At 39.0% G+C, this 15,873-nt stretch overlaps 1 protein-coding gene across 1 annotated transcript in view; it reads right to left on the bottom strand.

Annotated features, from left to right (window-relative positions):
• Positions 1 to 275: 275 nt before the first annotated feature.
• The window catches only part of MUC2 (mucin 2, oligomeric mucus/gel-forming), a 61,594-nt gene continuing 45,996 nt past the window's right edge, over positions 276 to 15,873 (bottom strand). Inside the window, exons 45-63 of the mRNA XM_031055817.1 lie at positions 15,146 to 15,250; positions 12,103 to 12,589; positions 10,766 to 10,940; positions 9,964 to 10,211; positions 8,692 to 8,875; positions 8,365 to 8,569; positions 7,544 to 7,728; positions 6,837 to 6,903; positions 6,423 to 6,523; positions 6,232 to 6,263; positions 5,883 to 6,057; positions 5,157 to 5,261; positions 4,518 to 4,558; positions 3,930 to 4,052; positions 3,384 to 3,482; positions 2,594 to 2,722; positions 1,865 to 1,908; positions 1,573 to 1,662; positions 276 to 468 (exon numbers count right to left, since the gene is read on the bottom strand). Of these exons, the coding sequence (XP_030911677.1) occupies positions 276 to 468; positions 1,573 to 1,662; positions 1,865 to 1,908; positions 2,594 to 2,722; positions 3,384 to 3,482; positions 3,930 to 4,052; positions 4,518 to 4,558; positions 5,157 to 5,261; positions 5,883 to 6,057; positions 6,232 to 6,263; positions 6,423 to 6,523; positions 6,837 to 6,903; positions 7,544 to 7,728; positions 8,365 to 8,569; positions 8,692 to 8,875; positions 9,964 to 10,211; positions 10,766 to 10,940; positions 12,103 to 12,589; positions 15,146 to 15,250 (2,788 nt within the window). The remainder of the gene's footprint in view (positions 469 to 1,572; positions 1,663 to 1,864; positions 1,909 to 2,593; positions 2,723 to 3,383; positions 3,483 to 3,929; positions 4,053 to 4,517; positions 4,559 to 5,156; positions 5,262 to 5,882; positions 6,058 to 6,231; positions 6,264 to 6,422; positions 6,524 to 6,836; positions 6,904 to 7,543; positions 7,729 to 8,364; positions 8,570 to 8,691; positions 8,876 to 9,963; positions 10,212 to 10,765; positions 10,941 to 12,102; positions 12,590 to 15,145; positions 15,251 to 15,873) is intronic.

Raw genomic sequence — 15,873 nt, 5'->3', positions numbered from 1 at the left:
TCAGAGGATTTGAAAAGGACTCAAGAGGTTGTGCACTTGTAAGAATACAAATTTGTGTTCTTATTTTGTGCACAAATAAATAGGGCACAGTTAGTTAATTAGAGAACAAACAGGATGCAGTTACTGGGAAAAGTAAAGTTGAAAAGTAGTCAAGGAAGCTCAGAATGGTTCACAGTCCTTTTAGTTAATAATGCCAGAGGGACTTTTTGCCTTCATTTTGATGTTAAGCTGATGGATCTCTTGATCCTGTTCAGAGTGGTCGCCTCGTCATTTACTTAATTGCTCTGCAGCTCCTCGGACACCGGCCTCTTGCATTCGGTGTCTTGACAGCTGCAGCTCTCCACATAGATGTACTTGTGTGACACTGCATGCCCACCAGGGCATTTCAGAACCACGTGCTTCTCAGTGGTGCTTGTTTCTCTGCAGCAGGAGCAGCTGTGGTCCATAGAATTGGCCTCAGCAGAGTATCTGTCAACATGCGAAATGGCAATGTTACTCGGTGCCAGAAGCCAATGTATAGGAGAGGGTGGAATCAGGTACAGAACTCCTGTGAGAAGAGCCACAGTTGTGGCTAATGGAAATGCTAAGCTCATTTGACAGAGCAGTGATTATAAAATGCCTAACCCAATCAGGGCAGTGTTAACACGAAGAGGAAGCAGCAGCTCTTTCTGTTCCCATCTCACTGCAAAGTATTTTTTGCAATCTTGTGTTCATCAGCTTCCTAAGCACCATTCCTAACCTGAAGAATCTGTCAATATCAGGCTATAAACTGCGACAAGATCCATCTTTTTCTTGTATTTGGTAGAAGAAACCACAACAAGACCCTAAGATGATCAGGAATTTCAAAATACTAATAAACTCCCTGGCTTCTCAGAGTTCCATGTGATACTAAAGATTTCATTTTCATCCATGTAAGGTGCACTGTGGCAAGCTCAGTGATAGGCAGTAAGTGACAGTTTCTTTGGAGAGCTAGAACTGTTTTTCTAGTGTTTTAGTAGCTCACTGCCAGATGTCCTACTAACCACTTCCTTATAGCCAATTTTTAATATATTCTCTCATTTCAGAGAAAAATGTATACTCAAGTTACTCTACTAATACCACACCTCAAGCAACCTCTCATTTCTTCACTGCATAAAAATTGTGCATATTTGAATCTCCCTTTGAAAGATGTATGTGTATTTCATTTTAGCTGTTAACTGTTGAGAAGCAGCTTTTCCACTTCCAGTTGCCAAGTCTGGCTGCTCTCTGGGCTCATTCTCATTACAGGAAATAATCCATGTTCTTTTGTGACGATTTCTAGCCTAGGCGGTCTGACACAAAGCCAGCTCTTAATGGATGAATAGGCCTTATCAGAGCTGTCTGAATCCCAAGACAATTTAATACACTTTTCTGCTTTGTATTACGACAAATCAACTCGTCGGTCACAGATTCCATGATTTTATGTCCATGATTCATGAAGCAGATAGTTCCAGGTCTTCTACCATTGTGTAGTCTACTATTTATTGTTCCTTTTATACAAACAAGCTCAGTGCCACCAGGACTTAAATCTCATTGTCTGGTAAGTTTACTTACAGCGAGAAGGTTCCACATGTTCCTTCACATTCAGTCAATCCTTTCGGTGAAATAGCTCCAGAAGTCCCTCTCACCTCAGCATTCCCCGGGCTTCACTAGTGCACTCAAAGAATTGCCTTAAGTGCTCTTTCTGCTTCAGTTTAAACTTCTCCAGGGAGATCAGACAGCGAAGTCTTGGAATGACAAATATAAACGTAGAAGTATCTATTTAAATACAAATTTATCTGGAAAATGGGCTGATATAAGAAGACAATTCATTCTCTGTATTGTTGATTCAGATACACTGGCATACTTACATGTTCTGCAACAGCCATTAGGTAAGAATGAAATAGTTCCCTAAAATAAAAAAGAAACAAAAAAAATTATATTATTTTTCTATATTAAAAAGGCATTAAGGCCAAAAACTGAGGAGAGCAATTCTTCAGTGGCTGTAAATAACCTGTGAAAACTGGTTATTGTACTGTAACATTGATCTAAATAACCAAAGATAACAGCCTCTTCCCGACTTGAAATTTATCAACTTACAAAGGACTGTGAAAATACAAACAATTCTTTGAAGGAAGTCTACAGTTAACATCATGAAATTTTTGCTCAGAAGCAATTCCAACAAATGGTTTCTCAGAGTCCTCTGTATTTGAATGGGGACTATGCACAGTGTTACTGGCAATCTACTTACTGACTGAACAGCTTGTGTTTTAACATTCAAGGAAACCTGGTTCTTGTTGAGACAGAACCCCAAACAAAGCAGTCAGCTAAGATTTAGTATCTTGGTGCTGACCAGTATTTTGGCTACTGAGAGACAGCTACCAATCATAAACCTTGAATCCTCACCCGGGTATCTTATTTTATATACTCTATAGGGCTGTGCATGGATGCATCTAGAACTTTTGCCCTAAAGACTGAGAAATTATGATGAAAGGCCATCAGAGCTAAATTTTACTATTGTTGTTAGTTAGATGGCTGAAATAAAATTAAGTAATCTATGTATGGAGTAGAGGGTAAATTTTCCATTTTTACTTACAGGTTTGCAGCTGTCCTCATTGAATGCTGGACAGGTAATCTCAGATGTGGAAGCAATAAGCTGGTCATGGACATTTACACAGCTATAAATGGTGCAGTTGTTGTGAGGATCATTTTTAAAGTCTCCAGGCTGCAAGTAAAATTCAAAATGTAATATGGAAAGCTGAAGGGAGCTCAGACAGAAATTTTATTGCCCTCTGATAATAATCTTCATCTTGTTTCCCAGTCAATTATTTTTAGGTTAAATTAACAGCCATTTGGGATACAGATCATGACATGTATTGCAATATGCCCTACATTGAGAGAATTTCAGTTTTATATGGTATTTTCCTTGAGAAAGAGAGAAAAATGTCTCTAAAGTACACGGAGTACTTTAACAAAATCATCCATGCCAATGGATTTTGCCTTCAAAAAGCTAGACTGTTTTATATTAATTAAGAAAGACTCTAAACCTTTATCCTGCTAGGGCAATAGAATTGTTTCATATGCAGGCTTTAATAGCGTTTTTCAGCATACAAGAAATCAAATAACATAGAAAAGCTGAAGCTTCCAGACACTGGAAGAAAATCCCTTCTAATGGTATTGGATTTCTCATTCCAGGAAGGGCCTTATAGATAATTTTATTTCATGAGACCTACTTTCAGGTGAAAAAATTGTAGCTAGGTTTTGAGATTTTGATCTTTCAGGTGCAAATTTATACTAAAGCCTTGTCTCTGGCAAAGAGATGTTCCCTTTTTGGAACTGGAAACTTTACAGATTTGGTAGAGAACTAAGACATAGAGCACACTTACACTCAAGATGAGTTCAGAATTGTCTGCTGTCTGTATAATACACTTGGTCTGCACACATTTTCCACAGCATTCACCTTTCACTGGTTTAATTTCATATCCCTAGAAATTAAAAGTAATTAAAAACAATAGCACTACAATTTTTGAGAAATAAGTGAAAACATATGAATCCATTAATTGATTATGCTTTGAAGTGCACTCAAGATACGTGCCTTTTTGTGTTCCAAACCAACAGGAGACAAGTGATACAAGCAGGTTATAAAAGGAATAAATTAAAGCACTAGAAAAAATATGCATAATAATTAAATATTACCCCACAAGGTGGTCTACAGAAATTTCCCAGCTAATTCTGCCAGTGTGAACTGAATGCTGACAGTTACACAGTTAATCTCAGGGAGAAGATTGCTCAAAGAACAGTTGATATCCATGCTGGAGTTGGTCTCTGGGTTTCAACTCCCTGTCCTTTGCTTAATACCACTCATTGATCAAACTGGAGTTCACATATATGGATATTTTGGGGTCTTTTTTTTCTTTAAGTTTGCCACTTACTGGTTGACAGTATGTGTTGCAGGGGACACGCTCACAGGAGATGATATTCAGTTGAGTGCTGACGTTAACATCATTTGTGCAGACACAATTCTGGCACTTGTCAACAAAGACTGAGGAGTTGGGCTACACATTTTAAGGAAAAAACCCCACATATTAATGAGTTATTACATGTTTAAACAGACATTTACTGATATTAAAAGAAAAGGTACAATTACTAGACCCAAGAGAAATAGAAATCTAAATTTGGTTACAATAATACTTATTTGCATGTTTTTTAATTTTTGAAAACAGAGTCTTGAAACTGCAATAATGTGCTGACAGTAAATGTGGACTGACTTTTTTAAATGCCAGCACACTTAACCCAAATTTATCTATGATACTGACATAAATGCAGCTCTTCAATTTCTTTCCTTTTGAAAAGTTTCCAGGAAACTTTCCAAAAAAGATTTAGGCTTTGTGAAATTGATAAACTCCTGGCAAAAATTTATAAAATATTTATTGTACTGGATAAACCTTTTCATAGCACTTCTGATCAAGTATACTAACGGTCTTTTAAGCATTTTTGAAGACTGTTGAAACAGAACTTACCAAGAACTCAGCATTCTCGTGTACACAAACCCCCTTGGGAACTGTTAATAAGCAAGGAGTTAGAAGTTTAGATAGGAAAAATGAATTAAAAATGTCTTCAACCCACTTTAATCCAACTCATTTCTTCCACAATGAATCACAATTCATATGGTTATTCCCCAGTTCTGGTAGCAGATAGGACATGTATAAAGTATAAAAACTAATACCGCATGTGCAAGAAGGGAAAAAGATTTGTCCCAAAATATGCAGTACAGTTCGTAGCCAAGAATGTCCACTTAACTGATATAAGTACTTCCTTGTTCCAGTTAGCAAGAACTGCAAATGTGTCTTCTACTGGGGATGCTTCTAGGGACTTTGCTAGATTAAGCTGAGATCATCATCCCAGTTAATTCTGTAGCTGTTCTAACATGTACTTATAAGCAGGAAATTGAACTTGAGTCACCTGAGCTGTATCTGATTTCCTAGTTTCATAACTATAGCACTAATAACCAATTTTAATAGTAGTGAATTTGTAGAATCTGACTGTGTTTAACATCTCTTTCAAAAGGCTATTGCACAGTCTTATTAAGCGTAATGCTAAATTATGTAATAAATAAAACTATAAGGCTAATCTTTGTAATGTATTTCCAAGGGACTTACCACATTGGTATACAGGACAGCACTGACCCGTGGGAATATAAGAATGAACTTCAAATCCCAGTGAGCACTTGGGGGCTTTAGCTGTGCACAAGCTTGTATTGCATTCTGAGGAAAAGAAAAATAAAAATAATAAGCTAGAGAATACATTAATTCCCAGATACCAGAAATAAGCACCTATCAAAGCACTTAGGATGAACTTTTTATTGCTAGGAAACAATCCAGATCGTCTTGAAAAAAAAACAAATTGCAGATAGGGAACACGTTTTACCACATAAATCCAGGCACTGGATATGGGGTACTGTATTAGTTTATGAATTTTTTTCTACTGTGCAATTATGTTGTGTTAATAAAGTATCACCATTCTACACAAAGAAGTAGGGAACAACTCCTACTCTCTCCATGATTTTAGGCAACTGCTGGAAAATGAAAATCCACAGAGAATTCCATAATCTCTCTGCATTTTGCTTAAATAAAATGTGGCCCTAAACACAATATCTATAGCTTTAGTTATGTTGAGTCCCATAACTGTAAATTCAGTTATACTGAATCATTGCAATATTAAAATGTATTTTCCCTAGCACCAGGCAAGTTGATTTTTAAAAGCATGAGAAAAGATACTATTTTGTGACTCCCTGCTGTAGATCTCTGGTACTAAGGTAGTTCAGTCTCTTTTCCTTTCTATTTCCAAGAGGTATAGAAAGACTAAAAACAAGAGTATAAACTCACTGCAAGTGAAAAGAGGGCAGCAGGAGTCTTCAGGATTGACTTCAGTGACCTCATAGAAGCCTTCTCCATCACAAGTGACCTTCTTTTGATCACATACATGAGGCTCACATACAATGCCATGTTCACCTTCCAGGCAAATACAGTCCTGACAGTCCACTGTAAACTTTTCTCCAAACTGCCATTGAAAAACAATAAAATGAGTGATTGCATAGTAACCAATTAAAAGGAACAAAAGTAAAACCAGGAATACAAAGTAAAGAGATGACAAAACAAGATTGTACCAGTGGAAACCACTCTCGTCTCCCCACCCAAACTTCTACTTGAAATCCAAAAGCATATAGCATCATACCTCTCTTGGTATCATATCCACTCCAACACAGCCTGGAAAATACCAGAATAAATTTCCATTACCAGTCATATAACAGGAGGCATCTCTACTAAAAATTGTATGAGCACTGCATACAGTCAAATCTTTGTTGTATACATGGAAGGAAACAAAGAGGAAACCATCATGCATCCAAGTGAAGCAGTAACACTCACCACAGGTTTTCACGCAGACATCCACACCAGAGTCATACAGCATGGTTCCATTAGGACAGAAACAGCCTTCCACTTGTTTAGTTGAAGTCTCATTCTGTCCTCTGTAAGACAAAATGTTCAGAGAAAGACCATTAATGTCATTGGCACATACAGGAGGATTATGTCAAATAACCTTTCACTGAAAATACAGTGGCAAATGATCTGCACATTTGTGATTGAGGTTGCAGTGTCTGATATAGCCAAACAACAGAAACAGAAACAGTTCAGGCACCCAGATTTAGGGTCAACAGAATAGTGCTAAATTTGACTGTCAGTTTAAGACATGAGAGGAGGTTGATTTTGCTCATTCACCTGCACATTAGATACGACTGAATAGTTGTACAAGCTATAACTAACTGTGAAGGAATTTTTTACCTTGATTTGCAGGTCATCTCTTTAATAGGACCACATGCTCTGTATTCTTTACCTGAAGGACATTCATGAGCTGGAATGGAAGAACAAAAAGGAGGAACAGCTCAGTAACAATATTGTATAAAAGCCCCATGACCTTATGCCAAGAACTTAAACACTGTTTACTCATTTTCCTATTTATCTATGACAATCTTGAGAAGTAAAGAGGAATTATCCCAGATAGACTTATGTCTCTAAATGGAATAATTTCATGCAATTTAGCCATAAAGATATAATACTGTACTCTACACTAAGGTGATAAAGCCAGGAATCTACATCTTGACTAGAATTTTTTGCATAGTTTTAGTCTCTTTTGCACAACTTCTCAAAAGGGAGTGTCATCCTTCCCTTTGTGCTCTTACTACAGATGAAAACTAATGTACATGTCACCAAATAGAGAGTGATCTGCTGATGCCTGCAAAGCATAGAGCTTCCTGCATACAAAAAAAGTATGTACTGATACAGATGTTTCTGGCACAGTCAATACAGGTATATTTTTGCAGGCCAATTTATCATTTCCTTTGTTAAAAATATTACTGCAAAATTACGTAAGGAGAGCAGGTCTGTGATTTATTGGTGTCTTCATTACTCTGAAAGCAGTATGACATTACTGCTGAAACAGTTCTACATAATCTTCCTTAATAATTCAAGATGAATTTTTATGTCCAGATACTTACAGCATACACCATTGGTGTGTTTTCTCCAGTCAATGCACGCGCCTTGATCAGCACAGATGGCAGCATAGATCTGCAGACTAGAGCATTCCAGGTCTAGGTTGGGAAGCACACAGCTATCAAAAACACAGGCTGCGTAGTACTTCTCAGGCTGGACAAATGCATGGCATGGCTTGAACACACTAGAAACAGAAATAGTTATTGTTATTCGTTACTGAATGATTCATATCTTTTTTCAATGTGCTTAACATATTATGATGTGGCAACAGTGGACACGGGAGATTAAGGAGATGTGGATGTGGACTATTGATGAGAGATTTGTGCTAAGAGCACTTATCCAGATAGTAACCTTCCAACATACCTTAAAATATTCTTCCCTCACCTATAAAACACTTTGACAGCAACATTTTGAGTCCAGGAGTGGTATATTATTGGGTGCAACCATGTGCTATCTCTTAAAGCAATTTTGATTTTTTTTCTTTTTCAGTTCTGACATGATGTTCTAAAAATTAAGATTTCTGTTTTCAGTTGGACTCTGTTTTCTGCTAAGTAAATGTGGGAGGCAAGAACATGGGACAGGGTAGGGCAGAGAATGTAGAAGAATATGGGAACATCAACAAAGGTTAATACGGCAGCCAGAGGGTTGAAAGAAACTGTCAGCAAAAAATAATAACCAGAAAAAGTAAAAGGAGTAGAAGCAAATCATAAAGATACAAGAAATGGAGAAACAGCTAGAGACACTTTCCACTGCTAAACTAATCCTAAAATTTCCATTTAAATCAAAGACCAAAGGCTTGTAAAACCGAGAGGATTGTTACCTTCCCAAAAGAAGCTCGCAGATGGATGATTCTTTGCAAGGCTGTATTGGTGCTGTGCTGGGTGAACCTGTGGGAACTAGGCCTGGAGAGCACTGTGGTTTGGAAGGATCAACGACTTGCCAATGATCTGCCATGGTTTCACAGTTTTCTGCAATGTTTCCATTTGGCAGCATGCAGTCATCTGCCGTGTTGTTATTGCAAGTACCTAAGGGTGGTACGGGGAGAAAGAATTCACTCACAGATTTGCTAGGAAATACCATTCATCTTTGCATCAGGGCTGTCACTGTGGTTTTCTGAGAGTGCAAAAATTGGAAGAGTGAGCCTTACCACACTGTCCCTGGGTATTGTTGCCAAACAGGCTGTAGGGCATTCTGATAGAAAAGGACAAGCCATTGTATGTCACATTCATTTTCAGCTCAGGAATTTCCACAACACGATTTATGCCTGACTCGTAGATGCTCACACCAAACTTCTTGTAAGGCAAAGCCACGAGCTGGTTGTTTACTGTCACCTAATAAATAAAGGAAAACAGAAAAGAGGCATAAATTTGGTTTGACTTTTCAAAACAATTGACTGTTCCTTTGTTTTGTAAATAATATCCTTTTAATTTGTAACAAATGTTCCTGTGTTTCCTTTGTTACTGGAAAGTGAAACTTTTCTTCTCTGAGCCACAAAAAGTCCATTAACCTCTGACAAATGAGGTTATTTAATGTTTAAACCAGATAAATCCTAACACTCAACACACTTGTTAGAGTGACTATGGCATCAACAACTCCTCATGAAAGAGGAATATAAAATTCACCTAAATTCATATGGTTTAAAGTTTTAGGTTTCTGGGCATAAAGGGAATGTGCTTATAGGAAAATTAAATAACAGAAATAAGACTAAACTGTATTATTTATTTTAATACAGTAGCCATGATATACCTGTGAAACTAATACTACTACTTTCACTCAGCAGAGATTTCTTTGCTTTAGAGAAAAAAGAGGTCTAAATATTGTAAATTTTCAACAATATGTTGCAACCTAACTTTAATATTCTTACACAGTAATGTACAAAAATAAACCAAACAAACATTAAAAAGCTAAGAGTCCCAAACACTTCTCACTAATTTTGAAGCCCAAAAACCTTGGCATCACATTTATCAGTGGAATAAAAATATGTGTCCTACTCTGAAAAACTAAAAAGGTGACACAAGTCAAAGCTACTAATTGTACTTTTAAAAAATGCTTCAGGCCAGCACTTTATTGCTATGTCTACCTTATATTATTTCCTCCCATTCCACGTTGTTTTCCTTTGTTACATTATTGCTAATTATAAATTAACTTATTTTATATCCTTAACTCTTAGCAATTTGTCCACACTTGTGTATTTAGGAGAGATCTGCAAAGATTTGAAATTAAAAAGACAGGAAGTTGTAGATTTTTTTTCTGCCCAGATTCAGAGTAAAAAAATGCTTTGAAATCCTCTGAAGCAGTCTAATTTTATAATCTAAACTGTTACTGAATCTAAAACACACATTATTTTTTTCCCAAACCTTATGAATATAATGATCCTGTTGATGCAGTATTAGTATCTGAATCAAGAAATCAATAGTACCTCTACTTGTAGAGTATTTGGTTGTGCTGTTGTTAGCCTCACTTCCTGAGTCTCATGTCTCACAATGAGTGTTCGAGGACAGGACACTACATCCCGTGCATCACAATGGTAGTTATCAATGTAGACACCAAAGTTGTCAACTTTCTTATTGATCTCTTCCACAAGGACATATGTACAATTCCCTTGATAGCTGTAGTACAGTCCATCAAAAGTCATGTAATGTGGATCTCCCCAGCCAGTGCAGTAGCCTAAAAAAAACATAGTTAAGTTAGGCTCTCATGGCAACGTACAAAATCATATCAGACTACAAGCAAAATCTGTAGATGTGGGAAACATCTCAGTGAACTTTGGGCATTTTAATTTTAATGAAGTGTATATGTCAATGCATGAGCTCATTAGCTAGAAGTCATCAATAAAAATCAGGCACTTTCAGCGCACAGTTCATCTGATATTAATGACAGACAACTGAGAATAGGATTAACTGTACCATAGATATATCTTACCAATAGTCTGGACAAGTAACAAATATTTGTGTACTTCTAACCTATAAATATCAGCATCTGGACATTTAAATCCTTCTTTGGGAGACCAATTTACTCTACTAACACAACAGTTATGTAGAGATAATGGCAATTTAAGCCAATCACTCAATTAGCTAAAAAGAATCAACAGAGCATTCTAACCAACACTAGAAGAGTGAGTCACAGCTTTGCACAATACTCATTCCCTGATAAATATTGTTGGTTTTGACAACAGTATTGTTTCCCCAGGAGATTAAATATTCAACAAAATATATACTTACAATCACACTCCCAATGCCAACAGCATCCATCCTCATCCATGACTGGCACAGGAGACAGTCCATTGGCACATGTGGGTTTCGGGGGTGGATTGCAGATTATTGGAATCACCTGGACAATGTTGTCTTCTATACATATAACCTTCGTGCAGTTACAGAGCATCCACGAGTCACCTTGCTGTGTTTGAAGAGAGGGGGAACGGGAGACAGAGACAAACCTTTAGGAAGCAGTGAGACTGACAATAGTTACACCTGAATATCTTCCGCAGGTTTCTAAAAAAACATATGTTTATTAACAAGTTTTCTCCCATCAGAAATCTGAAAATAGGATGGAAGTGCATCAGTCAGCACTATCTAGGTCTGCAATATGAGCTAGAACAACTGAGAGTTGCTAAATGGAAAGCATTACGCACAAAAATCAAGCCAGTAAACCAAAATGAGAATCATCTTTTCTAGTTCCAGCTATCTAAAAGTGAGATGTCTCACCTAATCTCCTAAGGTGTCATCACTCTAACACCCTCTCTAAAGAACAGTGAAAGACACTGATCAATATGAATGGCCAATATATGATCAATTGCCTTCCATGAATGCCTAGAACAGATTAACAGCTAAAGCTACAGTGAATACCAGCTGTTCAGGGAAAAATGTCCAAGGTGATTGTGTCCATGCATTGTGATTGAGTTTTCTTCTATCTTCTACCAGTTTTGCAGACATGTATAATTTCCTGCAGATCTAGTGAGCAATTTGGTAGGCATCTAAACTATGATGAGGCTTTAGATATGTACAAGACACAAACTTGTCTGTGTCAAAAAAAAAAAAAACCAAAACAAAAAAACTCTGAGTCAAATTTCACAAGCAGTGAATGCAGTGATCTGTTTATCTGTTTCACAGTCCTCCCCTGAAGCCAGTCTGTGAACAAGTATGACTCATTCCAAATCCAGCCCTATGGATTTTTGTTGGGCTGCAATGTAAACACACAAACAACTTATACCCACTCTGGACTTATTCAAAGGCAGAAATAGAGAAGATAGCTTAGGACAACTTAGCTCTTGGTTTCCTCTTCATCAGAGCCATCCTACAACAAAGACAAACGCTGAACTGCGATCTAGTTCCTTGCAGAAAGCTTTTTAAAAATTATCCTTGAAGAGCTAATTGCAATATGTAAGCTATTAATCCAAATATCATTGGAAGTCCTGCTGATGCCCAAGAAAACAAAAGAAATAGAACAGACTGACACTTTCTTTCCTATCCAGATTAATGCTCACTCTTCACATTACTAATATTGAAGTTATGTGTCTAGTCTCCATCTAAAGCACAATGAAAGTATGAAATCTACTCACCTCGTAAGTTTCATTAGGGAAAATAGTACAAGTTTTTTTGGGAGTGGTTGGTGTTAAACCTGTAGTTGAGCCATTAACTGGAGGAGTTGCACTGTGTGTAGAACTTCCTGTAGTGGTGACTGCAGTTGATGTTGCAGTAGGCCCAGATGTAGTAGTTGAGACAGGGGGCAGGGTTTTGAAGGTTGTGGAGATGCTGGTTGTTGCATTGATTGTGATAGAACTACTAGAGGTGGTTCCTGAAGTGGTGGTAAAGCTTTCTGTTGGAGTAGTACCAGAGGTGGTGGTTGGCACAGGGCTGGTTGATGTAGGTGATGTTGTTGGAGTAGTAACAGTTGCAGAGGTTGTGGTTGGGGTACTCATTTCTGTTCCTACTGTGGTGGTGGGGGGAGTGGACACTGAGGGTGTGGGGCCTGAAGTGGTGGTCTTGGTGGTTGATCCTGTTCCAGTGAATGGGGTTGTCGATATGGGTGGCTGTGTTCCTGTAGGGCTGCTTGGTCCCGAGGTTGTGGTGGTGCCAGGGGTGGAACTGGTGGTAGTGGTCTCATGGACAGATGTTTCTGTTACTGGTGTGGTGCTGGTGGATCTTGAGGGTGTGGGGCCTGAAGTGGTGGTCTTGGTGGTTGATTCTGTTTCAGTGACTTCAGATGTGGTAGCTGTCACTGGGCTTGTTGACACTGGTGATGTTGACTGTTGACTAATGGTGCTTGCAGTAGACACGGTACTTATTTCTGTTGTTCTTGTAGTTGGCAGTGGGGTAACTGAAGGAGTAACTGGAGTGCTTGTCGTTGTCAGCGTCTCTGGTTCAGGTGTCTCTTTAAGACAGGAAGAAAACAGAGTATTTTAAGTAGCGAAATTGCATTTTCTTCCTAATGTCATCTCATTTTCCACTAAGTATATGTAATTCAACAAGCCTAAGCACAGGGTCTTTAGATAGAAATAAAGCAGAAATTGTTTTATTAACAGTTTTGCATCACTGAGGGATTATTAACAAAATATCCTGCCTCTTGCGTAGGAGACATTCATATAAACACTTTATCAACAATCAGTGTCAGAGGGAACATCTTCCACAGTGTTAAAAGTTTATATTGCATGGAAGAGTCCAGCAGTCCAAGATCCCAGGGGACTCCACTGATCAATGAACTCTGATTAATACTGTATTGCTGTCATACTATATTCTATGGAAAGACCATTATTCCCTATGTTGCTTCATGAGGCACGTTCATATCACTATTGATTATGGTCAGAGTAATTTGATTCTACAGAAACGGAGCCGTTGGTGGAGTAGTCTATGTTCCATTTCTAATGCCAAGGCCTTTAAGACTACTCACACATAAGCTATTTTGGGATGCTACAAACCCAAAATACACTTTTCTGCTTTTTCACATGGCCAGTTTTCATTATGGTTGTTAATGGAAACTCCTTTAAAATAGTTTTTGATTAGGATGTTAAAAAGTGTTCATGACCCTCACAGACCAGCGTTAGAGACATCTATTTGTGCTTTTATAACATAAGTAACACATAGTAGAGAGAGAAGCACTGTGTACACAATAAGAGTGCAGTAATAATGCTAGAGGAATTAAGATACACTGGTTCTGCCCAGGCAGCCCACAAGGACGGTCCTTCAATGACAACTAATTTACATTTGGGTGAGAACAGGCAAACTCCTTCATGTACTTCATGCCCTTTAACAGAGGCAGATGAACTGGGACAGCAGGGGATATAACATTGCTGCTGAAAGGTTAGCTGGGATGTTTTTGAAATATAATCAACTACATTAGTGCAGAGTTTAGAAACTAAAACACATGTTAAGCTGCCAATAAACCCTGTTTTCTAAAATCAGCAATGAACATGAAACCCTGGGAATTACTTTGTGCCTCAGTGGGTGGAACCGATGGGTTTTTGGTGATAATATTTTCAAGAGTTGTGGTGATAGTTTGAACAGTGGTTGTGGTGCTTGGAGGCCTGGTGGTCATGGTGGGAGTCTCCAGCGGCAAGGGAGTGGTTGTTGATTTTGGCGTGCTCAGTGTGGATGGAGGTGTGCCTGTTAGGAACAGCAGGGACAGAGAAAACAGACAAAGGCACAAAGGCATCAGTGGGACTCAATGTCAACTCAACAGAAGCTGCACATGAGGCAGCAGCCACAGTGCTAGAAAGGTCAGACTACCCTAGCACCAGCCCTTCCTTTCTGGCCCCAAAAACCACAATATTTGAAATCTGTGCACACACAGGGTAAGGTCCCTTCCCTCTTAGCAAAGACATGGTGCTGGAAGGTGCTTCTTACCAAATCAGAGAGACCTACCAATAGGTAAGAGATGAGGAGGAGCAATGCTTTTGATCTTGCTGGGGCTTTCTATCTCCATGTCATTATCTAGAACACCACACTAAATCCTCAGGTAAGAGCTGAGATGGGAAACTGTGATCAGGGAAGGAAGCATGCCCACCAGTATCTTCCTGCCTGATTGGCATGTGGTTTTCTCAATGTCACCCTGTTAAGTGGCTTCCCAGAATACTAGTGGATCTGATCAGCCAAAGACCACAGTTCTCAGAAAGTCACAATCTGCAGAATGAAACTCTTTCCAAAAGCATATCCATCCTTCCTACATCTATAACAGCTGTGAAGCATTAGCACTGACAGGGCAAAGGAAGGGGAAAGTGGGAAGAAGTCCTACACAGTTATGTCCAATCAGTGCCTAAAATGCCAGTACTGAAAAACCAAAGCCATGCCACAATTGCACATATGTCCAGTGAATATGTTCTGGCCAGCTGAGGGATGAGGTCCAGCAGCAAAAAAATGCAAGATTTCCCATCAGTTCAAGACCTGTGTAAACTGAGCATCAGTATGAAACACCTCCTCTGAGCCTTTTTGAGTGAGGGAAGACCAGGTCTTTTGCCCAGAACCACAAAACCTTGTTCCTTCTTCAATAGTCAGATGAAGGGCAAGTTTTAAGCAACAGCTCTTCCGGGGATGCTCTGCAGTTACACCCATCCCAGATCCATATGAGATGCACAATTTGAGGTGCTTATGTACCTTCAGGGTGACCACAGGAAGGGAGCAAGAAACAGACAGGCCAGAGAAGTACCTGGAGTTGATGTAGTGGTGGTGTATGTTGGTGTTGGTGAGGATGTGCTTGAAGTAGTTGAGGTGGGTGTTGTTGATCCAGTAGTAGTGGTTGTTGTTGTCAGGGTGCTGGTGGTGGAGGTGGGAGTCTCCAGTGGCAGAGTCGTTGATTTTGGTGTGCTCAGTGTGGATGAAGGTGGGACTGTTAGAAAAAGCAGGGACAGAGAAAACAAAGGCACAAAGGCATTAGTGGGACTCAATGTGAACTCAAGAGTAGCTGCACATGAGACAGCTGGCAGAGAGCTAGAGAGCTCAGCTTAGCACAGCAATGGTTCCTCGCACCAGCCCTGGCTTTCTGGCTGTAGAAAGCAGAATATTTGAAATCAATGCACAGAAAGTATCAGGACTCTCCTCTCCTAGCAGAGACTGGGCATAGTGCTGGAAGGTGATTCTCACAAAATCAGAGAGACCTACCAATAGGTAAGAGATGAGGAGAAGTAATGCTGTGGGTCTGGCTAGGGCTTTCTATCTCTGCCTCATTACCTGAACACCTCACTAACTCATGGAGTAAGAGCTGAGATGGGAATCTGTGATCAGGGAAGGAAGTCTATACAGCAGTATATTCCTGCCTGGTTGGCATGTGGTTTTCTCAATGTCACCCTGATAAGTGGCTTCTCAGAGTACTAGTAGATCTGATCAACCAAAGATGCAGT

The sequence above is a fragment of the Geospiza fortis genome, unplaced genomic scaffold (genome assembly GCF_000277835.1).
Source record: "Geospiza fortis unplaced genomic scaffold, GeoFor_1.0 scaffold66, whole genome shotgun sequence".
Taxonomy (NCBI): Eukaryota; Metazoa; Chordata; class Aves; order Passeriformes; family Thraupidae; genus Geospiza; species Geospiza fortis.
The sequence above is the reverse complement of the archived record's forward strand: the minus strand, read 5'-3'. Positions and strand labels throughout refer to the sequence as shown.